This window comes from Chelonia mydas, chromosome 5 (genome assembly GCF_015237465.2).
Source record: "Chelonia mydas isolate rCheMyd1 chromosome 5, rCheMyd1.pri.v2, whole genome shotgun sequence".
Lineage (NCBI taxonomy): Eukaryota > Metazoa > Chordata > Testudines > Cheloniidae > Chelonia > Chelonia mydas.
The window spans coordinates 98,163,134-98,190,515 of NC_051245.2; the positions used below are offsets into that span (position 1 = coordinate 98,163,134).

A 27,382-nucleotide genomic window follows, 5' to 3' on the forward strand; every position below is an offset into this window, starting at 1 on the left:
AACTTTCTGTCTGCAGAAGCACAACAGATGTGGCAAAGTTTTATTTAGAATGCTTTGGTGGCATGTGAGTCCAGTGTCTGCAGGAAGCTGTGCTGTCCTGACATCTGAGCTGGCGGTTTCTCTTTTGGCTGTGGAATTTTAGACTGCATTGGAAACAGGTCTCGTTGCATATTTTTAGTGTATGGGCTTCATGCAGGATTGAAATATAAAAGAGACAGATTCACAGACACACATCAATGTGCTCCCAAGCAAGAGAGAGCTTGTATTGCTGCTCCAACTTAAAACTGATCTGAAATTATTTTAACCTTTTTAAAAACCGTTGCCTGAAGTCTAACTGCATTGGTAAATTAGGGAGGAAATGATTTCTGCGTAACCCTTTTAATACTCCCTGAAGGAAGCACTGTCTCCAGATGGTTCACTGCAGCACAAAGAATCACCTGATCCTTTCATGATGGACTAGCACTAGCCTGTGTGAAAGTTTGTTGTGATGTGGTAGTACTACAGGAGTTCCTCAAAGTATCATTTCATGCTATCAGTAAAGACCTTTGCGGTGCCTTCATAAATTAAAGCAACATATTTACAGATGTTTACTTACGATTTCAGCATTAAATCTGTGTGTGCATGAGAGAGAGGGAGAGATGTTTTTCAAGGTAAATTAAGATAGACAAGTAATATGTCTTCCAACTTATAATGTTTAGTCTGTGCTATGAGTAGAGTGTAATTATTTTTTGCTTTTCCGCTGTATAGTTTAGCCAGAAGTAGCTTGTTTTATTTTATTTTAAATGTATTGATTTTGGGTTTTTTTCCTACAGAAAAAGAGGAAGCTGTTCTGAGTGGAGACGATGACAAAGAGCATAAAGCTCCCTATTTTGTGGAAACTCCTTACGGCTACCAGTTAGACTTGGATTTTCTCAAGTATGTGGATGATATACAAAAGGGAAACACGATTAAGAAATTAAATATCCAGAAGAAGAGGAAACTAGTACCAACTTTTACAGGTACCAAGAACGCCAGTGGCCAATACAGTGGGTGGACCTCGACAGAGTCTCTCTCTTCATCAAACAGTGATGAGAATAAGCAGTCCTCCTTTGCAGCAAGGAATCAAGTAGCATCGTCTGTCACTGCAAGGCCATCAGTTTCCTTTGAAGCCTCTCCTACCTTCTTAACCATTCCCGAGAGCAGACAGCTTCCCCCTCCTTCACCACAGCTTCCTAGGCACAATCTTCATGTAACAAAAACTCTCATGGAAACCCGGAGAAGACTGGAACAGGAGAAGGTTATAATGCAGGTGACTCCAGGGGATGTCCGCAGGCCCAGGATTTCCAGCTTTGGAGGCCTGGGCTCAGCAAGCTCCCTTCCTTCCTTTGTAGGATCTAGTGGGCACAATCAGATGTCTCAACAGCTTCAAAATGGGTACCAGGGTAATGGAGACTATAATGTCTATCTTGCTTCCTCTTTGGGCAGCTCCATCCGTCATAGCCCACTGAGTTCAGGAATATCGACCCCTGTGACCAATGTGAGCCCCGTGCATCTGCAGCATATCAGGGAACAAATGGCAGTTGCCCTCAAACGCCTCAAGGAGCTTGAGGAACAAGTCAAAACTATTCCTGTGCTCCAGGTCAAGATTTCAGTATTACAGGAAGAGAAAAGACAGATGATGGCGGAACGCAAAAGCCAAAGAATACCCAATCAAAATGACACTTATGGCTTCAGAAAGCGATCTTATAGTGCGGGAAATGCAGAGCAATGGGGACATCTGTCTCAGGTCAGAAGAGGAGGTGAATTATATATAGACTGTGAGGAAGACATGGAGCAGAACTCACAGAGGACAGAGGAGTTTAGGCAGTTGACTTTTGAAATGCAAGCATTGGAGAGAAAAATCCAGGACAGCAACTATGAAATCCCATCTAATCTTCGGATGAACAGAGAAAATCTAACAAAAGAAAGCAGGTCGGTTGCTGTGGGTGCTGATGAAAATATGAATGATGTGGTTATATATAACAGGTCTTCCCGACCATGCACGGAGGTAGCAGTGGGAACAGAGAAAGAAACTAGAGATTCTGGAGTTGGGGTGACAGAGATGATGCTTGGCATCACCACAGAAGCTGACAAAGAAATAGAGCTTCAGCAACAGACCATTGAAGCCCTAAAGGGGAAGATCTACAGATTGGAGGTTCAATTAAAAGAAACTACTCATGATAGGGAAATGACCAAATTAAAACAAGAGCTGCAGGCAGCTGGATCTAGGAAAAAAGTGGATAAAGCATTGATGGCTCAACCTCTGGTTTTCAGCAGAATGGTGGAAGCTGTAGTACAAACAAGAGACCAAATGGTAGGAGATCATGTGGATGTTGCTGACTCCTGTGTGGGGAACCATCTACAAATGAGAGATATTGGAATCTCCTGCAGGCCTAATTTGCAGAGTACAGCTGTGGGTCCAGAACTGCTAATGAATCGGTGGCTTGTGAAGGAGAGAGCAGACATGCGTGACCAATGCATTGGGAGATCTACTGAGATGTGTGACAAGAACGTGGGCACAGAAATGAGTGTTTGTGAAACTGGCATCAACACAGAGGAGTCTGTGGATAATTTGAGTCTCTGCAAGACAAAAGCGGAAATCAAGGAAGTACGGTCGATAGGTTGTGGAGACTGTTCAGTGAATGTGACTGTTTGTCCACTAAAGGAGTGTGTGTCCCGCAGCACAAACACAGAGGTTGTTTGCACAGTAGAATCTGCAGTTATGGCAGTGCCTCAGACAGCTACCCAGCAGACCAGTACTGTATTGGCAATGGTGAACCAGTTCACCAATACAGAAACAGCTTCTCTGATGGATTCCAGCACAAACACCACTTTGAGCACTTACGATAAACAGACTAACACTGTGAATGTCGAGATGCGGACTGTAGCAGTGGGAGATGGTCGGGTAAAGGACGTAAACACATCTGCCAAAACTCGTTCCATTGGAGTGGGAACTTTGCTTTCTTGTGACTCTAGCTTTGAAAAGACCACTGTGATAAAGACCAAGGACTGTGGAGTAGGGCAGATAAACATTCATGAGAACTATCTAGTTGGTCTTAAAATGAGAAATATTGCGTGTGGTCCCCCGCCATTGTCTGTTGTGTCAGCCAGTACCAGAAGCATTGGTGTTGGGGATGAGCCTGTGTATGAACCTGTGAGCATTTTAGTGGAAAGTCCTCTCCCTCCACCTGAAATGAGGACTGGCTTGGATCACTACATTGAGCAAGTACAGAAGCTGCTGCAGGAACAACAGATGCTGCTAGCTGAAAACTACAGTGAACTGGCAGAAGCTTTTGGAGAGCCTCACTCACAGATTGAGTCTCTGAATTCTCAGCTCATAAACACCCTTTCGTCCATCAACTCTGTCATGAAATATGCAAGCACTGAGGAGCTGCGGAACTTAGATATCCAGAAACAGTGTATGGACAGAAGTGCTACCCCAGGTATGTTGAGTGTGTGCATTCCTGTCACTCTCAGAAGGTGGAGAAGAATAGTGCTGAGCTTGGTAGAAATTATAGATAGATAGATAAAACATCCGGTGATTGGGTGATGTGACAGAATTTAACTTGGAATATTTATCCATTTTTATAATTTAAGATTATTCAGATTGACATAGTTTTTGCTCCCTGTCCCTCTTTAATGGCAGAGTGCAGCTTTTTAAAACTATGGCAAGGCATGTTTGACTTTCTCCTAAGTCACATTCATCTTTTATAAGTTGAATATTCTAGCTGATGATGAGGTATCTTCAGCCTCTTTCTCAAAGGTTGGTGGTTTTGCTTCCACATTCTCCATTCATCTTCTTGTCTCCCAATTAGACCACTGTTAGGTACTGTTCCCCACTCTGTTAGCGTTGATTACCAATGGGTCAGTAAGGAATATTTAGTAACAAGAACAACTATGTTTCAGTAAGTGTTTGTAATAGTCTCCAGTTACAGCAGCACATTTACAAGGCATAAGTAATATTGACTACTTGGGTTTTAGTGGTGCTCGGGAGAGGCTTAAATATTTTTTTTTCTTGGTGTCCTGTTTATTTTAGAATTTGCGTAATTAACTTAGGGAATTTTTTTTAAAATTCTTTTGTACCTCTGCTCACAACTTTAAAGCATAGTGTCAGCTACAAAAACGTAACTAGATATTTTTCTAACAACTTATGTCTGTGAATGCCAGCTACGTACTACTGAATTCATAATAGTTGGCTTCTTAGAGATTGTTATGAGATCACCAACCAACAATAACTTCTGCACAATGCACTCTTCCCACAGTGAAATAGTAAAAATAAACAGTCTACTAGAAAGATAGGAAATTTGTCCAAATAGATGTGAATATCAGTCTCCTAGATACTGAGAAGGAAAAATCCCTGTAATAAAAAGTCTTTTTAATAGTGATTATCTAGCACACTGCTAAATGAAGCTTTTATAGCTTATTTACTATTTTAAATAAATTTCTTCTTGTAGATTTGTAAAGACAGCTGCGTAAATCTAATATTTTTCCTCTTATGCATTCATTGGAATCATCTATTAAAACTTTTAATTTACTACAGTACAGCAGTAGGCAACATTTACGCTGGGATAAAGAAAATATACTATATCCTGTCTATATCCATACAACATAATATTTTATTTACACTATTATCTTTCTAGTGTACACATTATACATATGACTTCATAAAGGTAACGGTACTATAATAAGAATATCCAACAGGCATTAAAATGGCACTTAAAAATGTCAACCAGAATTTTAACAAACTGTTAATCTGCCACTCTACCCTCACTTTTAATATATGATGTCAGACATTTAGTCTGAAGAACCTAGAAACTATCTAGGCACATGTAGAGTGGTGGATCATCTTCTAATAAAAGCATTTTTACTAGGCTTTATATTTCACATTCTTCCCAAAAATATTTAGGAAAAATTTTGTTTGAGCTTGTAATGCCATTATCTTTAGCACTGAGAGCATAGAGTAAAGTCTTTATGAATGTGATCAATCACATTCTTGGTCAGAATTACATGCTACATCTTTGCACAGGTTTTGAGCTATGAATTTGTCTCTGATAATTTTAACTGTTGTGTAATTAGGTTAGGAGGTCATCATCAACTTTAAATCTAGTTGTGTATTAACTTTAAAAAATTGCTTCTATTGTAAATGATTTTTCCTGGCAAAAATCTGTGTATAGATTGTGTACAATATCTGAACTTGCTGAGCAGCACTGTCTATTAGAGTGAATTTGGTAAATCCCTCAGTTCCCCCACTTCACCATGACGCATGATGTTCAGTGCAATGAATTTACTCTGAGTTCAGCTCCCATGGTAACGGGCACATTTATAAATATCTAATTTGGGTGGATTCCCATTTTCCAAGAAAATACAGGTTCAGTTTAGCTACAGTAAAGCTTTAACCTAACCAATCAAGTCTCCTAAGCCAGAGAAAAGAGAGCTTTGGAATGACCTTTTCTGCCACGCACAGCATCATATGATACTTTGATTTGACATTCAGCAGCAGCATTAATAGTGACTTTAACTTGACTTCACCCATTTTTTAATGAAGAAAATCTTTCTTATATAAGCTGATCGGCTGCTTTTCAGAAGCATTATTTTATGCTCCAGCATCTTCACTTCGAGGGACCTGCATTTTCTTCTAGTTTTTATGTACCAGTCTCATTAACTGGTCTAATAATGGAAAGTAGCCTCTTAAAATAGAGGGACCAGAGTTAAAACAAAATTAGAAATAGGAGATCATTGTCTAAACTTGAGCTAAAGTCAACCCTGTAAAAGGATGCGTCTCCCCATATATCTGTTTGTGCCTGGGCTGCATTTGGCCTAGTATGTTAACAATATAAATCCATCACGCGTGGCTGTTTGGTTTGACTCAAACTCTTATCTTGAAGTGGGTAATGGTTTAAAAGTATATTTTAAAATAACATGACAATCGGTCTTGTGACGCTTAACTGTATCTCCAGTGTATTCATGAGGTAATAAAGAAATTATGAATGTTCCTCCAATGCTCTGGCATGAGTGATACAATGAATAACCTCTTAAAGTGCAGGTTTATTCTGAAAAGGGACTAAAGTTACTAGTGCTTATTCTTATTGCTTTCCAGAATCAGCATTGCTGAGAGGTGAGTTGGGTTCTGTTCCTCCTTGCCCATCAACAACAGACTTGTTCATCAAGTTCCAATCAGCTACACCTATGCAAATCCATTATAGGCTGTGGTGTGTCACTAAAGGCATAATTTGATCTCTAGAACCTGTATTATTGGTGATGATTCATAGATTCGTAGATATGATGTGCAAGATGGAAAGAATCCAGCTTGTCTCTCAGATCCCAAGTTGAGTCTGAAGGGCTAGTAGTTTGGAGGGGAGGTGTAAAGTAAACTTGGCACATTTGCCATGTAATTCACTGCCAGTCAGTAAATACAGAACCCAGCCTACTAACTGTAGAGTCTCACTTTTCAGAGCAAATTTGCACAAGAATACCAATGGCTTTCCCTTTCCTGTTTTGTCAACTAAACCAAGTCTGTGTCACAAGCGAGTTCCCAGCTGATTAAATTGGAAACTCCAGAAAAAGGACCCACACCTGTGAGCGCTTTCTAGACAAAAGCACTGTCATATACCATTATAACTTATATTATAACTTATACCATTATAACTCTTCACTCTCAAATGCTTTCATATTCCTCATTTTAAAGTGCTGGAGGTTAACTAGGATTCTTCTAGCTCACTTGAAGCTACCCGTGCCCCAGATAACATCCTGACCAAAGGGCAGTATTTCTCACCTGTGAGGAATGCGGGGGAAGCCTTTTGGGTTTCGTTGTATCAGTGGTGGTTTTGCTTTGTTTGTGGGGCGGGGAGGAGAGAAATTCTGGAAGTGGAGGCAAAGATCAACTTTCTTTCTTCCCCTTTCTCCCTCCCTGTTCCTGCTGCTCCATCCCTATCCCTACCCACACAGCCCTCCGTTCCAGGGCAGAGGAAGAGGCATGCCAAAAGGCTGTGGACCTGTCTCCATAGTCTCCTTGAAGCAGATCTTCCCAGCCTCTGGAGTTGAGCACTGTGGGGGGGAGGAGTAGCCAGGCCATCCACACCCAGCTTCCAGCCATCTCAAACCAGGACCAGAAAACTTTCTGCAACAGCCCCACCAGCCATTTTGAATCTCACGCATAGTGGGACCAAAATCACACACATTTTCTTACTGTGACATGGATCCCAAATCCTGCTGCAGCATCTGAGTTCAGTATGGGATTGTGGGCCATGGTTCCTCTCCTGCTCCATGACAAACACCCCTATTTGGCCTGGCCTGGCCCTGCTGGTAGCACAGCATGCAGCAGAGTGGGAATACTACACTGAAATGAAGTGCTACAGCGCATCCAGGTGACACTGTTCAAAACTACCCTTCTCTCATGATCCCTCCAGTAGCCCCTGTCCATCACTGCAGTGAGGAGAGAGATGGGGTTGGGAGAAGAGAGGACTAGAAGAAGGAGAAATGGGAGCTGTATGCTATATATATCACACATTCTTTCTGAAAAGCTGACAGTCTATGACCCAGTGTTGCTGAGATTATATGTTGTAACCCACCCTGCCGTGCACACACTTCTCTGACTTTCTGTTGAGCTCATAAACCACTCACTTCACAAACCACTCACTAACCACTTAAGTGGTGCATTATCAGTCCATGGAGCACCTGTCCAAATAAAAAGTGTTCCTAAAACAACCTCTTCAGGAATTAGCGCAAACACCTGAGTAATTTAAAATCCTATTTGTTACACGTGCACTGGAACTTTCACTACTCCAAAGCGGGGGAGGGGGATTGTTTTTTCAGCCAAGGGGTTGGATAAAGTTTGTGTTAGTTTTGAGGGGAGGGGAGTTTGGTAGCAAAACAACTGGATGTTTTTAAGCAATAATGACCTCTCTGCTGGCCACTTCTAAGGTCATCAGGACCAGCTGATGAGAAGTGATGTTAACCCACCCAGTCACTGAACACCAGGAAATGCCCTATGTTACGTTAATTGTTGAAGCCATACAGTGAAAATTTGGGATACGAAAGGACTTTATGCAGAAGGTTTGATTTTGTTTGTAAGGATGACCGTTTCAGTTGGTGTGTGCAGAACATTTCTGGAGGGTTAATTCCCTGCACCTGGGGCCATCAGATTGTTTGAATCCTCTCCCAACATTTCATTCAGCTTGTATTGCTGTTTCAGCTAGACTGGCACCTTGCATGTGCATGGTGGTTATTCATTGGTATTCATGTGGGCTTGAAAAATCCACTCACCCAGACTTAGTAGGAAGCTACCCAGAGGAGTACCATTAACTTTTGCAGAATATAAGCCTTTATTGAAAATAAAATATAACTTTTCTAGTCCTTATGGTAACAAAACATTCTTCCAAGTATGAACTATGTATGAACTGGAGCCATGCCATATTCTTTAATCTGCAGATATTTCTGTGACTCAAAAACGGGGGCTGATTGAGAGGTTAGAGTAGAGAGACTTCAGAGCAGCTAGGAGACTCTGAGGTAGGACAGTGAGCAGAAAACAAGAGAAGAAACAGCCACAAACTGATATTTCACTATTATTATTATTTATTATTATTATTGCTGTCATGCTGCCTAGGAGCCCATTACGCTAGGGGCTGTACAAACATCATATGCTATTATAGGGAAAAGAAAAAGTGGAGTGAAGCAGGGGAGGAAAGACAACACAAGGAAGGAAGATGTAGTCAGGTATATTTTTAAAAGCTGACTAATAGACAGTCAAGTGACACTATGCAACTGTTAAATGTAGTGTCATAAACAGTACAGTTCTCTTACATAAATACAGGCTTCATAACTTTGTGGGAAAATGAACTTTGGGTGTATGGAAGGACAAGTATTTTTCTCTCTGACTGGTATCCTTTAGTCCTTGGACTAGTGGATTTTAGATACATTTTTGAAACCCTGTTTAATTACTGAAGGCAAAAATTCTTTATAATGGGGAAGGAATTGGATCCACTGCTTTCTCGGTGAAGAGATGGCAGTGTTAGAATAGATAAAAACACATCCTCTCCTTTGCATTGCTGAACAGTTTACTTAAGTGGAGATATATGGAAAAAACCAGCACCACTGCAAACAGAGCATGTTTTGGTGGTGCAGCCTTTCCAGCCCCATCACACTAGTGTGGATTCCATGTTTAGACTGCAGAGGGGTACATGAGAGGTTCCAGATTGTAAAAGAGAAAAATAACATAGGGACTACCCTGTTCACCTGGGAGGAGAAATGGGGTCATGTCAGATACCCTTTTCTCTAGGCCAGTTAAACTTCTGGACATTTGTGGTAATTTGACTTGAACCAGCTCACCAGAGCCTAATGTGGTGGTTATAACTGCACTCTCCAGAAATGAATTTGGCAGGTGGAAAAAGGCTTTAGTACCTAGACAACTAGACAAGGTACAGAACTCTCAGGGTTACTGGAAGCCTGAGAAATATGGAAATTTAACTTCTGAATTGCTTTCCTGGACACTGTCATTCCCTGTAAAAATTCCTTTCAGATATGACCCTGATCACGTAGGAGCAGACTTCAGAGCAGGTAGGAGAGTGAGCATGATGCTGAGAGCTCTGGCAAAGGAGCAGCTGTGGTAGTTATTGCCACAGATCTGGGGGACAGGGATTACAACCTGACAGCAGCTCTGGCTGAGCGAGAAATCCTGGAAGTAAGGAATGGAGTAAATCCAGGGTTTATGGAAGGGAAAAGGGGCACGAGCATGCATACCCCCAGAAACACTTGCCTGGATGATGGCCCTTTACTGCCTGGATCTCAGTAGTTGTCTTTGTATTGTGTACTTTGAAAGAGGGAAACAAATCCTTTGAACTGATTAATTTTTAAACTTGTGAAAATCATCATACTCTTTTTTTTTTTTTTAATGGATTTTTATCACTGAGCAATATAGCGTACAATTTATTCAGTGGTGCAGCATGATAGTTTCCCTACTGGTACAAAGCAGTAATTTTGGTTTGACTTCTCAGTACTAATAATGTTCACCCTCTTTGCTGACAGATGCTGATCTGGAGTACATCCCGCATGGTCAGCTTCCTAGTGCATGCTTGACTTCTAGCTCCCGGACATTGAAATTTGAACAGGAGGCTGGGACCATACAAGAGGAGAAGATGATTGCCACAGTAGAAAGAGGATGGGGAAAGAAATCCTTGTCTTCTCAAGACAGTGCAATACCTCCGATTAATCTAACAGATGACCAGCTTGCGTCTGGCCTCTATGGTAACTATCTGCAGAGACATAACTCTGTTAATGCTAATTGTCTTTAATATTCAAACACAGTTGGAATAAATCACATGGCTCCTCATGTATAATTTTAGAGGTAGGAGGAATATTTCCAGAAGAAACAGAAGTGAAGGTGAGGGACATTGTGAGTGCTATCATGTCCAGTCAATATTTAATTTTTAAATGGTAGGTTACAGTGTATTGTAAAATGGTTGAGTGCAGTTTGTTAATGACTTATCAGACAAAATCTAATAAGAGATAAATGTGGCTTAACATTTGCTACCCTTTAATGCCTGGTGTATATATATTTTTTGTAATCATAGTGTGTTTAATTTTAAACTAATAAATTGACTTACTTCAATGAATATTTAAAGTTAAATTCACCAATCTAAATAAACCTCACCCCCTCCCCGGTTAAATGAGAACTTGTCAAACATATTTCCTGTGCATAGATGTTATATATCTAGCCTTCTGTTCCAACAAATTGGCAACTTCAGTGTTGGCACTCAAGTACTTGTCATTTGGCACCAAGAATTAGGATTTTCTTGACAGACTAAATTAACCAGTTTCAATGGTTAGAAAATTGACACCGGCAACAAAACAGTAAAAATGTATCTGTCTCCAGGTTGCCATCAAGCAAAAAAACCCACCCCCTTAGATGACCTTATCTCTCAGTTTTCTGCTTCTGGACCTGATTTTCTGGGTAGCTTTTTGTGTTTGTGTTTCCTGCACACAAACAACAATAGTTTGTTTGTAACTTTAATGTGCCAGTGGCTCTGTATATAGAAGGAATAAGACAAATCCACCTTAAATCTACAGATTAAATAAAGAGCTGTTTGTTTTAAGATGATCTAAAACAAGCAGTTACACCCAAAGATGGTGCAAAACTTGTACTGATGCATGCATTTGGCACTCTCTCCAACAGTATGTGCAAATAATGAAAGTACACTGAAGTCCATCATGAAGAAAAGGGATGGGGAAAAGGGGGATTTGAATGGTGCAAAGAAGAACCTGCAATTTGTCGGTATAAATGGAGGGTAAGAGGAATCCTGTTTTCAAAAATATCTGACTATTCAATCAAAACACTTTTCTTCCTTTTCCCAGGACAAAACGAGGGAAATGCACATAGTGGTACAGCAATTCTCTCAGAATTTTGAGAGCAATCCTGAAGGGTATGAATTAGAGGGGGAGAGAAATGAAACTTTTGTCCGGGATGATCTTATTGAGATCTTTCATTTCTGTGGTTTTTTGTTTTTATGGAAGCTACCATGTCACACATGGTCCCAAAGCTAAGTTTTTGTATACATAAGCTTTTAAAAAACTTAATACCAAGCAAACAAAGACCTATGGGAACACTTCTAATTTCAATGGAATTGTTTTTCAACACATGCAGTTTTAATAAAGTGTGGACAATCAAGATATTGCAGTATTGCGCTGTCTGTATAAGATCAAGAAGTGAAATTGACTAAAGTAAACATAAGTAGTGAAAAGCAAATTTTAGTTTAAAAATCTTTCCATTTTAAAATGTTATCAATTTCAGAATGTTACATCAACTTATCAGTTAAAGAAGGAACTTTCAAATAGGCACATCATTGTCTTTTTAAATGCTTTTTTGTTAAAGAAAAAACCAAATACTTTAAAGGGAAATTGAAAAGTAAAGCCTGAACATCTTACCTACACATTAAACAATTACTTACTATTGTATATATTGGGCAAAATTCTGACCCCGTTGTAGTTAGAGTTTTGTCATTGCAGTGGGGGTGAGATTTCACCTATTTCTGTAGATGTGAGAATGTATGTGTAAACAATCACTGAGCATCACATGTGTTCTTTACAGAGAAGATCAGTAGATCAGGTAGTTCATTAGAATCAGCTTCAAAATGGTCTAACCCCTATTTATTTTTAATCTAAAAAGACAAAAGTTTCCCCATCATCATAGCACCCCAAAAAACATGTGTGTGTGGGGGGGGGAGATTGCTTCTGGTCTTAGGTAACATTAGCTTGGCAGGGGGAAAGGATGGAAGTGGAGAAGCCCAAGGCAATAAATTCCTCTCTAAGCAGGAGTAGTTTGTCTTTCACTTGAGTGGCTCAGGTAATATTTGGGGCTGTAAGAAGGTTTCTACTGTTAAAAGGGATGTTTCTCTCTTTTTTCTCCTACTAGTTGCATTGCACAGTCTCAGTCATGGGACAATGTGAATGTAATGGTCAAAGTGTCAGAGAGAGAATATGGTTTAGCAGAGATTTATTTAGGCATTAACTCTTAAATACGTATTCTAAAAATCTTTGGAAGACTTTTATCCTCATTTTTGACTATCAAAGAATGTAATGATCAAATCTAATCAGCTGCTTCATTCTCTTGAGATAATGAAGAATTACCCATTAGTCTAATATTGGATGTCTTACTAATATTTTTCTATTATTTCTATTATTTTTCTGTGTATGATTAGAATTATCTTCAGAAGTTGAATCACTGGCTGGCGTCATTCTGAATTGCTATTTCAGGTCCTAAGCTAAAGCCCCAGTGCAGGAGAGCATATCTTTTTAGCAAAACACTAAGAATGTGTCATGGGACATAAGCACATAATTAAAGTTAAGCATGTGCTTAATTGCTTTCCTGAATTGGGGCCTTACTGTGCAACCTTTTGTCAAGCCACTTAATTTCTTTGCATCTGCATTCCCCCATCTATGTAAAATGGGAATGATCTCTACCTCAGAAAGTTGTTTTGATGTTTGATTCATACTTGTAAAAGGCTTTGAAGTTCTTCGGATACCAATGGATAGTAATATACATGTGCAAAGTATTAGTTTAATCTGGCATTGATCAACTATCAAATGTCACTGAATGAAATCTTTCATGGACTATTTCTACAACTCCCGATTGCCATCTAGGTATGAAACCACATCGAGTGACGAGTCTAGTTCAGAAGAGAGTTCTTCCTCAGAGTCAGATGATGAGGGTGAAGGCGATGAGTATTCTCACCAGGAGGAGAGGTACAGCCTGCATAAGATGGAAGGAGGACATCATGAGCTTAATGCTGAAGATGTTGGGTGTGTTGGTGTGGACGAGGAGGTGCAGGCTCAAGAGAGTGAGCCTGAGAAGGCTGAAATCAGAGAGAGGTGTGGTATATTTCCCTGTTTAATATATAATACTGTATAGAGCGGGCCTTTTTATTTTCAGTAGTACATCCTCATCATTGCTAATTACTATGTTCTGGAAAGCACAAACCTAGACTCTTACTGGCATGCTACCCACTTCCTGTGTCACTAGGTCAATGGAGACTATCTTTTAAAAACGGTAATTTTAGGCTTGTTTTGAGTACGCCTCTTCCTGATCATGTATTCTTCACTGTTCTCCATTCAACTCTTTGAATACTATATTCAGCGGGATCCCAATATGTAAATACTAAACTTCTCCCAAATTTATCTGCATATGCTTGCTAAAAACGTAGCCAGGGATGGTAATCTTCACTGACCAGAAGAAAGGGATTGTTATGGTAAGAGGATTCTCTGTGAATAGTAAGAACATATCAGAGGACTATAGTTTCTTGCCACTTTTATTGTTTTTAATTGACTGTATTCTTATAATATATATGCTCGCCCCATATCCAATTTAAAATAGTCTGTTTATAACTAGGTCCAGGTTATTTATAGTCAGTACAGGCCATCCCCTGATAACCAATGGCACTCATATTTAAAAACAAAAAAGAATAACACTTTCCTAACCACCTCATCAGAATAAAGCCTGAGAAAACATATGAATATTGCACCATGCCCTGCAGGTCAACAAACCGAACACTTACCACTCATCCATACTAGTCTTGAACTTGAGCCTGTCATCAGAAATGCCTCAGCTGATTTCAACTGCCAAGGATGATGCATTGGCGGGGTGTGGTGTGTGAAGTGGATCAAGCCCCAGACCATGTAAATTAAAGCTTCCGTCATGCATTATACAGCATACCACTACCAAGCTTCTTTTTAATAAGGTTGCCTGGTGATGAGCTAGGTAAGATCGCATTGGACAAGCAATACTTACCCTTTCCATACGTCTGCCACTGTACTGTGTTATGCGTTGCTGCCTCCTACATAACAAGAACTGTAAGAATAGAGAGAGTGGTCTTAAATCTGAACCAAGATAAAATACCCATTTAACACACAAGGTTTGCTAAAATGTAAAATGGTAAAAGTGCACTTGTAAAAATAAATAAGTGGCATCATAATGGCCACTGTGATGCTCTACGTAGACAAGCCCGATGTGTCCTACGGGGCTGTGATTTCTAAAGCATTCTAGTGTGTTGTGCATTAATCGGTCTGTGCAGACCCTGCTGGTGTGCACTAAAAGTACCCTAGTGCACTGTAACATAGTGCTGTTTGAAACAGCACTACACTGAAGCACAGTTGGGAACTTTTAGTGCTCACCAGCAGGACTACATGGGCCCATTAGTAAGCAGCACATTAGCGCCCTTTAGAAATCACATCATCCTGTAGGCTGTGTTGCTGTTCCATGTAAACAAGCCCGTTAGATAATAGTTATTCAGCTGTGGTATTTCAATGGTGATAAAACTTAACAGCAAAACATATGTGTATTTATCTCCTGCTAAATAACAAGTATGCGCCACTACTATAAATAATTAAGGGGTTTTAATATACATGTGTTTAGACGGTGACTTTTAAAGTCTTCTCTGTTTTATTTATACAGTGCCAGAGGTAGGTGTGACATTTTACAGACAAAATAAAAATAACAGGTCTATTCTGCAAGGAACTTGCATTTGAATTTCGATTTAATACGTAGCAAGGGATGATAAAAGGTGAATGAAGAAGGAGGAAGGTTACAGTGGTGAAGTGTATAAGATAAGTCTTTTTTTTTTTTTTTTAACCGGATTGGACTGTCTAGATCAGAGCCCCAGGTGCTATCCTACGAGCACAGGATGCAGTAGGTGTGCAGAGGCATAACCAAAGTGTGATTTTTTTTTTTTTTTTTTTTAACATCTGATTTCACGTGAAGTACCAAAGCTAGGAAAAACTGCTTTATATCACTGAAAAGTTAAAACCACTAACTTTCCCGTGGATGTGTCTTCTATCCCTAGTGCTTCATAAAAGGCTATTGCTTGAAATTGTCGCTGGTCTCTCAGACCGTGCAAAAATACAGGCCATTTTCCACAGACCAGCATGCGATCAGCAACCTGGGCAATTCAACCCCAGTTGCTACATTCACATCTTTTAGTTCTTCTTTTGATTTTAAAATAAATATATTGCAGTTTGGGAACCATGTCAATAATAAGGGATGGGGAGGAGGTCAGTGATGGAAAAGTAACAGGGATTCGAAGGAATAGAGTGAAATCACATGTTGAACAGGGATTAGCAAGGGTGTTCCTGGCATCTGGGGTGTAATGAGAAAAGGCAAGGAGCCAGAGCTTACATTGCTTCTCCCCCATTAGTTCTATTTCCTCTTAATGCTGGTAACCGTTACCTCTGACAGTACAGAATGTAATTGGCATTTCATATAAAGGGTAAGTGCATCTAAAACTCAGGAGTTAGATGTTGCTCACCTTTATTAGTACTAATTATCCTGCTTGGTACATCTGGGAAACCTACTTTTTGTTCTGTTGTTGAAGGGCAATGGTGCAGCCTGTTCTTCTTTTCGCACTTAAAACTGCTGCCAGAATGGATTCCACATTTCAGCATTTGTGGCAGGGATGGAACCATTTGCTCCTTTGTAGCTTTTTGAAAAGTTACAAGGGAAACCATTTAAATCAAGAGGAACTAATTTACAAATGCCTTTTTATTTTGGTTTTGCTCCGCAGATACGAATTAAGTGAAAAGATGTTGTCTGCATGTAATCTACTTAAAAGCAACATAGAGGATCCCAAGGCCTTAGCCAGCAAAGAAATGGTAAGCCCACTCCAGTGTAAAGTCACTACTCTGAAGGTTTCTCACTCATTCAGTCTCTTTTAGCACAAGTCAGGGTAACTTCCTGTTTTCAGGACTGTAAATTAAATAGCTGGGCAGAATAAAGACTATCTTTAGACAGTCTCCGAATGTCATTTCTGGTCCCACATCAGAAGACTTTTGTCAACCAACTCATCCATACTACTTCATGCCAGAAATGTATTCATCCAAAAGACAAGCTCATAAAAATAGTGTTACTTATTAAAGGGCAGTTTCATTGCATTAGTGCATTCCACTTATATTTTAGAAAGTGCTGTGTTAATGTGGCTGGCAAGTTTGGATGTGGATCTGGTAACCACACTCCTGTGGGAAAATATATGGCATTGGGAGTTAGCATTCCTTTTGATTACAAAAGTACAGAGTATGTTCTGATGTGGAATGTGCTCTGCCTCTTTCCAAACATAGAAATACGTGCTGTTTCTTTCTCACTTGTGAAAATATTCTTAATATAGTACAAACAAGCAGAATGAGGTTGCTGTGCTAATATTATCTTAAAGAAATAATGTCACTTGTTAAATATGGAAATTACCTCCATCATCTTTGTGCATTTTGTGAGGGTTTTCTGAAGATGAATTAATGTAGATTGCTGTAAATATAATGTGAAATTGTGTTCTGTACTTACAACTACAGCTTTATAATTGGAGGAGGTGTGAAATACAATAATCAAATGCCTGACTGCCAGTAATGGGAAGCACTGCAGCTCCTGATTTCCAGGTGTTCAGCACCTCTGATAATCAGGCCAAAGGTCTCGAACCTGATGTCTTTCTAATTCTGATTTGGGCCTGACATTGTTGGTTAATGTTTGGGTGACATATAGTTTTAATCCCTGTATTAGTCCTGTCTGCTCTGGTAGTTTTTCATGAAAAGAACAAACTTTCAAGCCTAGTGGGTGTTGAAAGTGTCCATAATGGGATAATCAGGTGATTATTTTTGCCCAGCAAGGGTAATTTGAACGTGTGCATTATTTTTCATGCTCAAACTGTTTACAAGCACAAGTGGATTCTCTGTAATTGAGAACTCCAGTCTAATCAGCTCTAGTTCCCTTTATCTATGAGTTGGAAATGAACCTTGTGCAAAATGTTCAAACTTGGGCATCCAAAGTTAGTCACCTAAATAAGTGGTATGATCTTTTATCAATGTATTGAGCATTCTCAGTTCCCAGAGATGCCTAAATATGATGCCTAAATATGATGTGCCTGAATGTAGGCATCCACATGTAGAAAGCATGGTCCTTATTCACAGTTTGACATTTGCTATTTACAAAATAGCATATTGGTGAAATTTTGGTGCATACTGCTTTCTAAAATAAGAAAATATTTCTATGTGTACCACTAAAGGGCATTCTGTATCAGTAATTATTGTTTGATTGTTTCTCTTTGGTAGTGCCCACAATATGCTAGGTGTTATATAAACAAAAGGGACTATACTAACAGTTTACACCCTAAAAGTTGTATGTTATCAAGGATAATGGCATGGCTTAGGTAATAAAACAAGACATAAAGGAAGCTTACAATCTCTGGCCCTGGTTCTGTCTCAAGATCTGCTAACACAAGTGCCAGGGGCAGCATCAGCAAATACTAATGCAGCATAAGGGCCTAAAGAAACACATTGAGTGAATCCACCATTGATTGCCCTGGGATTTCTTGATGAGAGTAGGTTTCCCTGCCTGTGAGTCTTTGTATTGAAGGGAGCAGAGCTGGGGAGAGACCAGAACTAGAGAATGGAGAGGGAGAGAAGGGAGAAATATCTGAGTCCTTCCAGGTTAGGACGAAGACACCTTGGTGAGGCAATATAGGGAAGCTTGCACTGTAGCTGTGCACTTGAAAAACTTCAGTTTTCATTGCTGTCAGTCTGGGACGCTTCCCTAAAACAAGACTAATATATACACTTAGTTAACTATGTAAGGAGAGAGTTACCATCGCAAGCCCTGCTCCTATCAGTCAGCACTTGATACCAGTCATTTGTCAAACTTAGGACCACCAGAGAGACAGGCAAGCTTCCTGGAAATGAGGTGAAATAGGTAGAAATTAACAACCTGAGTTTCACATGGAGATTTGTGGGAGGAAAAGATTCAATTTTTATTTCTTGGGTTTGAGTTGAATACTTTCTGCCCACATCGGACTAAAGAAGTCTTGGTTTCCTGAACTGCCACTTTGTGGGCCAGAAAACACTATAAATAGTACATGCATCTAAAAATATTTTTGTCTTGTCTTTTGGCAGAGATTTTGTTTAAATACCATCCAGCATGAGTGGTTTCGCGTATCGAGTCAAAAGTCAGCCGTTCCTGCAATGGTTGGAGACTACATAGCTGCTTTTGAAGAGCTTTCTCCCCCTGTCCTCAGACACATAATCAACATGGCAGATGGGAATGGCAACACAGCTCTCCATTACAGTGTGTCACACTCTAACTTTGAGATTGTAAAGCTGCTTTTGGATGCAAGTAGGTTGGCTGTTTTTGAGGGGATTTTGGGATGGGTTGGTTTTTTGTGTGTGTGTGATCCTCACAGGTAACATCCTGCCGGTCAGCTCCAGAATTCTGGGTTTGGGCTTCCTCCAGCAGAATCCCTCCAGAATTTTAATTCTAGAACAGTACAGTGCAACTTCACACTAAGACAGCACTGGGAATTAAGGATTCCAGACTTGCTTTGCGGGTGATGGTTTTTGCTTAACTTGCAGAAGAGAAGGCAGTGGTGTCTAGATGGCATCTAGATTCCTAGGTTAGATTCCAGATTTTACCAGTGACTTGCTGAATGGCTAATCTAGCCACTGACTTAGGGGTTGAGCCTGGCCACCACCTCAGCACCTGTGCGCCACCCTGATGGCAAATGGGGACTATAAAGGTGCTGCAGCAGCCAGGGGAGAGTTTCCCTAGCCCAGGAGCAGAGTGGGGCTGCCACGTGTAGCCCTATACTGCCCCCTTTCCCGCCCAGTGTAAGGGGGGGAGGGAAAGAAGTAGTGGTAGTAGGCAGAGTTGGCACAGTTACTGCTTTGGGCTGCAGTTCAGGCAGTGGACAGCCCAGCTAGGGCTGCTGTAAATTAGAGCTGGCCCCTGGCAAAAGGTAGATAGTGTAAGGATAGTCCAGAACCCACCCCACCTCACATGGGCTGTGCCCCAATTGAGGTACAGAACAGAATTTGTCTCTGTAAAATAGCTATAATACTTACCTGCTGTACCTCAAAAGGGTGTAGAGAGGCTTGATTAATGCTAGTAAATTGGTTTGTGGTTCCCAAATGAAAGGTGCTATACTAACGATTGTTCATCAGCAAAAATAGAAACACCAGCTAGAGAATGAACGTAGTGTAACAATGCAGCACATCCAGCACCAAAGACTTCCTCCTCCGTTGACAGGAAAACAAGCACTTCAAATGCTGTAGGCTGGCTTGAACACAGGCCGGGTGGAAGCAATGAGTCACTGAAGGAGAATGTGACAGGACTGAGTTCTGATGCAAGCTCTAGACTGTTGGAAATAATTTTCTCTCTTACCTCCCTGAATATCTCAAAGTAGCATGAGCACGCTGCTGCTGTGTGGGAAGTCATTGTTTTTCAGTCCACAATAGCCAGTGTAGTTGCATTAGTAATTAAATGAAGTGACTGGAATTGGAAATGCCAACAATTATGGGCAGGGTGCGATGTGAAAAGGACTGTTGTGCCAGGCATCCTGTTAAAAGGTTTAGAATTCCTTCCTAAGTGTCAGTGTGGACAGCTCTTCCTTTAATTACTGTATGTGAATGGTCACTAGACACATGAAACAGTGAACTTCCCAAATCAGCTATGTGCATAGGTGCAAAATCTCCAGCTGGCAAGGATGGAGTGAGTTGTAATAGCGCAGAGTGGCTCTCAACCTTTTGCAATCTGTCACCCAATGTTACAACAGAAAAAAGGTTCAGGACCCTCCCCTCCCATCCTGCTATAAAGAAGGGGAGGGTAGTTGAGAACGCGCTTCCTAGGAGGCATTTAAATGCAGAGGTAGATCAGTCAAGTAAGAATGGCTTCAGCTAGCACTACCACAAGGTGTAGCATTTCTCACCTGCAGCAGAGCAGCACTTAAAAGGGGTCAGATACTTTTTTGCCCTTTGAAAATCTTTGGTCCTTTCAGCTGAATTCCCCAGTGGTAACTGGGGGGCTAGCATGTTGGCACTGGAAAGCAAGCCTGGATCTCTGTAGCTGGTTATAGCTAGTATAATTGACTGCCACTCCTCTGAGACATGGATGCATACATTTTCTGACACCTTCCCATCCTGCTTCTTCTTCCCGCATCGCTTTTGCAAATGCCATGTTTGTTTGAAAAGCAGGGAGAAACGTGAAGATGTTGCTGTGAATTTTTTTTCTGGTGGTAAATCTGCAGTGGAGCTGAAACTTCAAGCCTCTTACAGAAACCTTATATAAATCCCCTCTTGCCCTCCAAATGATAATTAAAATATGAACACATTCGAAAGCTATTGGATTCTAAATGAGTACTAGCCCCACTGAACTCAAAAATTTTAGGAATAGAAGACAGACTGGTGTATTAGGTTGGAACAAAAAGATTATTAGTTCCCGACACTTCCTCAGCGGCCTAACTGTATTGGTTCCCAGACAGGTAGTTGTTAGAGCTTGAAACCTTTTAACTGGAAAGCCTTTTCTAAAGCTCCAAAACAAGTCAGAGTATCTTGTGCAAAACTTTAAAATGCACCAATATAAGTAGCTAAAGGAAAACGTGCTGTGGGGAAACCTTTTGGTCTTGAATTTCATTGGCCATAATCACCAATTTAATTATAGTTAGGTAATCCTCATTCCAAAAATGAAATAAAGGCTCACCCGGCTAGCCTGCCCCAAATTCCAGCCCGAGGCTGGTATTGTATGTAATATTCTTGTAAAATTTCCATCATTTTTTAAAGTTTAACAGTACCTCAACAGTGACAAATTAATTGCTTTGTATCCTTTCTGTGGCAAGCATGTCATACATGTAACGAAGAAGAATGATTTTTTCTTTGGTTCAAGAGCACCCTTTTTTCCTCAGCTTTCCTCTGAATTGCTTTCGTTATGTGAGCGACTACTGCAGATTCAACAGGCTGTTCTCATAGCAATTTATTCAGTTCATTAGTACAGTTCCTGCTTTCCAAAGAAACTCTCTCATTCCTCTGCAGATGTTTGTAACGTAAATCATCAGAACAAGGCTGGCTATACCCCCATCATGCTGGCCGCTCTTGCAGCTGTGGAGGCTGAGAAAGACATGCGAATAGTGGAAGAACTCTTTGGCTGTGGGGACGTGAATGCTAAAGCCAGTCAGGTCAGTACTGTCGCACTCAGATACCATTCAAAGCTGTTTTGCTTTGTAAATTGACTATAAAGTTGCCTTTATTGCAACCGCAGAGCAGATGTGTGACTTTCCATTAGTTCAGAGTTTGCACGGACTGTACGCAGCCAGTCACTGCCTCTTGACATCTGTGTGTATGGTTTTGGTTCCTGTTTACAAAATGGAGCCATGGAAAAATATTTGAGCTTTAAATAAGATGTTTCTTTTTCAAGTGCCTCAACTGTCCTTTTAATTTTTTGGGGCACTGTGTGGAAAAACAAAACTGAATTTCAGGAGAAGTTTGTAAACTCTGTAGAACTCATAGTTCTTTATACTTTGTGAGATATTGTTACCCCAACTTTTCTCCTAAAGCAGATCTTCTCTTGTGATAGTTTTGACTTCTTTCAGCAGTTGCAGATGAGAGTGAGTGTATGCATGTGCATGTGTAGGAGCTAGAGGACTCAGACAGGTGCTGTATGACAGTCCCTGCCCCTTGGTTGGTTGTTACTTTAGCTGTGATTTTCCTTTCAGGCCGGCCAAACTGCTCTGATGCTGGCAGTAAGTCATGGACGGATAGACATGGTTAAAGCTCTGCTGGCCTGTGGTGCAGATGTCAATATCCAGGATGATGAGGGCTCTACTGCTCTGATGTGTGCTAGTGAACATGGACATGTAGAGATAGTAAAGCTCTTGCTGGCTCAAGCCGGATGTAATGGCACCCTACAGGACAATGTGAGTTGCCTTTCCAGACACTGCTCTACCTTTCCACCAGATAACTTTTGGAATGTTGATTTATTTTTACTGAATGGAGAGATTCAAAGATCTACTTACGTGAAATTTATGGCTGACAACCTAAAATAGAAACGCCAGAACCTTATTAGTCTTAGTGCATACTGTGATTGTTTTTCTTTTAAGTACATGGTTTTCTGAGCACTTCCAAAAATCAGGGCTCCCTCATTAAGGTGTCTAAACTTAGATGCTTAACTTCAGGTATACAAGTTGGGGGGCGGGGAGGCAGTGTGTGTGCTCAACTGAGAATGATATGCTTGTACGTTTCTTGGGTTAGAAAAGATCACTGCACCCTGTGTGAGTAGACAGAGCAGGGGTTCTCAAACTGGGGGTTGGCAACCCTCAAGGGGTTGTGAGGTTATTACATGGAGGGTCACGAGCTGTCAGCATCCACCCCCAAACCCTGCTTTGCCTCCAGCATTTATAATGGTGTTAAATACGTTTAAAAGTGTTTTTAATTTATAAGGGGTGGTCACACTCAGAGGCTTGCTGTGTGAAGGGGTCACCAATACAAAAGTCTGAGAACCCCTGAGATAGAGGATTTTATCAATATATCCTTTAAAACTTGAGAATGTCTTGACTGAGTATTATGGTTGTGTTCTTGGTGACAGTATTGTTCCAGGGTATGTTTGGATTCTAGCTATTACTGTCACCCAGTTATTCACTTTCAACCCGTACACGGTCTGGCTTTTTTTTTAATTTGGGGGTTTAACTTCCCTGTACAACAGTTATAACACTTTCAGTACATAAACCTTAGTCAGGAAGCTCAGTTGGTTTTACGGCCGTCAGAGTGAGTGGTGTACAATAGCTGGCCTCATCAGGCATGTCTACTTTGAGATAAAAAACCCATGCCTGGCCCGAGTCTGCTCGCTCCGGCTCGTGGGGGTTGGGCTCTGAAGCTGAAAAATCGCTGTGTAGGTGTTCAGGCTCTGGCTGGGAGCCCGAGCTGTGGGACCCTGCGAGGGCGGAGGGTCCCAGATCTCAGGCTTGAGCCCAAGTCTAAACATCTACACAGCAATTTTTAGCCCCACAGCCTGAGCCCGAGTCAGCTGACCCAGGCCAGCTATGGCCATTCCTCGAGGCTTTTTTCCCTGTATAGACGTACCGATAGACATGTGAATGAGGTTACCTTGGTGTCACAGGTCCTTTCTTAAAGCAGTCTAGGGCCACCGGAGACAGGTGCTAATTTTAAGCAGCCTGTCAACATTCTGTCGGTCACATTGGTGGTGCCTAAAATTTAGGTGATGCTATGGCGCCAACCCTGACTTAGGTACTATGGTGCTGTCACTTACACAAGCCATTCAGTTGTAGATCTGTTGAGATTAAATTACCTCCAGTTCTTTGATATGGGCAAGTACCTTGCTTGGTACTTTGGCATTTTTAAGGAATGATTATATTTCTACTGGTGCCCTTTTATGACCAAGAATTTGGTTTCCAGCTGCCATTATGGAAATGAGCTCTGTGCTATTGATTTGTGCCATCCTGCTAATGATTCAGGAACTTTGCTGAACACTTCCTGCTTTTCCAGGACAAATCTGTGTACACCCCAAATGTACCAGTGTTCCTCTCTCAGCGCAAATATCCTAGTGGTTGACCACCCCACCCACTGTCCATTCAGTAGAATTAAACATGGCAATCACTCCTCACCACCTGATAAGGAAGCATTTCACTTAAAGGTGGCCCATGCAAAGATCAAGGCTGCACCTTCCTTTAGGTTGGTCTTGACTGCTCTAATACCAAATGCCACAGCAATAGTTAACAAGTCTGCTCCTCCCAAACATTTAACTGTGATGCCAGCTTTAATGCTGGTGTTGTAGTGGAAACTTGTGTGGACAAGGGAAGAAGAGGCTGGCAGCACACTAGTGAGCACTGGTGATATCAGTGCTGAATGCTGTTATTGGCAAATCCCCTCGTGCCCTGTGAGCTAAAAATCACTGGTCAGCAGGTGCTACGGCTGAGTGATGCCTGCATCCATCACAGCTTGGCCTCAGGAGGGGAAGCAAACACTAGCTCCACAAGAGGGAGTGTCAGGGCAGGGAGAGCTTCTCTTGACTGACTTGTGTGCTGTGCAGGAGAGGGTCAGAGATAAGGAGTCAGCTGTCCCGCTGTCTGGAATGGCACAGGACTGTGGGTGCCACCTTTAGGGCAGACTGTCAAGAGCCAGGGCACGAACCTCACACAGGTTGTGAGCTCCGGCACTATATCAGCCTTAATAGGCGGCCTTGGGGATGCCAATCTATCTTGCCACCCAGACAAGCCTGCCTCAGTGATAGCTGGCCCCTTACACCAAAAATCACAACAATATTCCGGTTAGTCACAGTCCCAAAGGACCAATCACTTACCAAGGTCCAGTGCAACCTAGATCTCTCACTAAAGACACTTGTAGCCAATCCTATTGTAAACTAATTAACAGTTTATTAACTCGGAAAAAGAAATAAGAGATTTATTTACAAGGTTAAAGCAGGTAAACACACACACACAAATAAGGTACAATCTTCTGTTCCCCTATGATTTTGAAATAAATAAAATATTTTCTGACGCAAGAAAACAATATCTGTAAAGAACAATGTTCGTGGGTAGACTCTCAGCCAGGTGCTTTTGGAATTAGGAATGCAGCTGCTCTTACTCTTAATGGGAGTTATAACACAGCTAATTCTCATTGTATCTGATTAACTTTTATCCCTCCCTTCACTTCTCTTCCCCTCCCCACCAACAATGCAATTTCTCTCAAGCAAATTCGGACCAATCTCCTGAAATCACTGGTTTTACACAGAATTACTTGTAACGTTATTGTAATAATGGCACACTCATTCTTTCTCAGCTATAATCCAATCCCCTTGTTGAGAGAAATTATGAGGCCTCTGGCACTTGGATTGCCTCATAAAACAGAAGCACAAGGCTTGTTGTCACTTAATTATAATAAAGGAAATTAAACAGGACCCTAAATTAGGCTGGCTGTTGGAGCAATAGGGCCTCATTTCAGTAACTTCTACTCTCTGTAGACTGAAGGAGCTTTTAAGGGGCTTGGTAACGCAAATGAACATTAATTTCTTTTTCCTTTTCATTCTTTAAGGATGGCAGCACAGCACTTTCCATAGCCCTGGAAGCAGGACACAAGGACATAGCCGTTCTTCTTTATGCTCATGTAAACTTTTCCAAACCCCAGTCACCGGTTAGTATGTTAAATGTTCCAGGTCGCTGAACACGGAGTTTACATGGTATCTCTCTGTTCTTGAGACTAAACATGGGAAAAATCATGTGGTCAGTGTCTGGAGAGGCCAGGCTTTAAGCAAAGAACTTTTTAGAGAGGCAAGGTGGGTGAGGACCAACTTATGTGACCTCAGCCACCTCTTCTTTCTCATATCCTGGGACCACCATGGCTATAACAACACCGCATACAAAGAACTTTGACAGCGCTATGTAGGTCATCTGTCTGTGAATATACTCCCTCTGACTGCACGTACAAGTGCGTATAGCTTGTGGGTACTTCTTGTTTGATAAATACTTAGCTTCTGAAAGGTATTGGGTGGGCAGCACAGGATAGGACAATCTGTGTTTATTCACAAGACAACCTTTAAGCAAATAGTGCAATACAGATCAGGACAGCCTGGACCCTGGCGAGAGAACACTTCCTACCCCTTTCTCTCTGGGTGAGGACAATTCATTGTCTGTGTTAAATCAGAGATCCACGTAGACTGGCCAATGTACAAAGTTTCTTTTGCGTAATTGTGATGCCTATTACAGAGCAAGTCATCAAAGCAAGGCCAGCTCTAGTTTTGTTGCAACCCTAGACAAACTGGCAAATATCCACCAACTCTCACAGTCTGCACTTGTCTTCATGATAAACAGTTCCTAAATGCTTTACTACCCATAATACTGTGCTGCTTCAGACACTAGGCTATATGCAGCCAGCATAGCTGCTCCTGGACTGAAACAAAACACATTACCTGTTCTATATAGGTTGAATTTTAATTGCTGCCTTCATAAACTGAAGGGACAGTGGTTCATGTGCAGTCTGTTTTAATCTCTTTATTTAATTAGCTGAATTCAGTTAACTAACTGTTCTTTCCTTTCCCCTTTCTAGAGTACACCTAGGCTCAGCAGAAAGACATCTCCTGGTCCTACCCGCAGAGCCACGTTTGATTAGTAATGCACGAATATCTGTAAATCTTAATGCCATCTCTAAGCTGCTAATTGTTACTGTATTACAGAGACAGATACTGAATGTAATTGTCTTGTGCCTGAACTCACCAGCAAATTGAAAGCAGAACCTAGTGCTAAAGGTAGAAGACTATAAACTTGAAGAAAGCATACAGTTAGATAGTAGTCTGCTAGGAACATAGCCAGAACCATTCTTTTGTCATCTATCCATCGTTGCAGGATACAGCATAAATCCTGTTTCTCTTTGCTGTAGAGTCTATTCTGTTGAATTATGTACAGTTTAGGAATTTTAAGCTATCTTCACAGGTATGAGTGTTTTTGCCCCCTTTGAACAAGTGTCATAGTCTCCAGGGCACTTTTTAATTGTTCTCTAAAATATTTATATTTACTTTACATGGAGCTATTGGCAATTATTATTTTCATAAATGTCATTCCAATACGGTTTTGAGTTTTTTAATTTTAAAATTATAAAAATTGTAATTTCTTATGTCGTCAGCTCTTTGGAGCTTGGGCTGGTGGGTTGATGGTTTAGAAATAGAAGAAGGGCTCTCTGTCAGGTCTGAAATTAGCTAAATAAATGAGTTGTCACCAGTTGGATGTATTGTATAACTTTTATATTAAAGATAATTGTATCTATAAAATTAAATCGCACAGTATTTTCAACATTTTATATTCTCTAGTAATTAAAAACTACATGAAGAATTACATGTATTGTTACCATATTTTTATTAACTATGTGTCAGTGTCCATAGGATCCATACATAATGTTTATCAGAGAATAAAATTAGAGGCATTAGCTATATGTTCCTCTATAGTGGAATTAAGTAGTTCTCAGTGCATATTTTTGGAATGCTGTTACCTTGTCACATTCACTTTAGTCATATGTAGTTAAATGTTTGAAGTGCCTTAGACTCTTGCCATATTTTCAAAATAAAATTTCATTATGCTGT

The 27,382-nt window shown here is 40.8% G+C and overlaps 1 protein-coding gene across 13 annotated transcripts in view; it reads left to right on the forward strand.

The window, feature by feature from the left end:
* The window catches only part of KANK1 (KN motif and ankyrin repeat domains 1), a 166,558-nt gene extending 139,421 nt beyond the window's left edge, over nt 1–27,137 (forward strand). For all 13 annotated transcript variants that reach the window (XM_027827850.3, XM_043547228.1, XM_027827849.3 and 10 more), the window contains 10 exons: nt 813–3,461; nt 10,039–10,257; nt 11,186–11,297; nt 13,150–13,377; nt 16,062–16,149; nt 18,427–18,646; nt 21,334–21,476; nt 22,014–22,214; nt 25,345–25,443; nt 26,356–27,137. In XM_027827850.3, the coding sequence (XP_027683651.2) occupies nt 813–3,461; nt 10,039–10,257; nt 11,186–11,297; nt 13,150–13,377; nt 16,062–16,149; nt 18,427–18,646; nt 21,334–21,476; nt 22,014–22,214; nt 25,345–25,443; nt 26,356–26,418 (4,022 nt within the window). In that variant the 3' untranslated portion in view covers nt 26,419–27,137. The remainder of the gene's footprint in view (nt 1–812; nt 3,462–10,038; nt 10,258–11,185; nt 11,298–13,149; nt 13,378–16,061; nt 16,150–18,426; nt 18,647–21,333; nt 21,477–22,013; nt 22,215–25,344; nt 25,444–26,355) is intronic.
* Nucleotides 27,138–27,382: the final 245 nt, after the last annotated feature.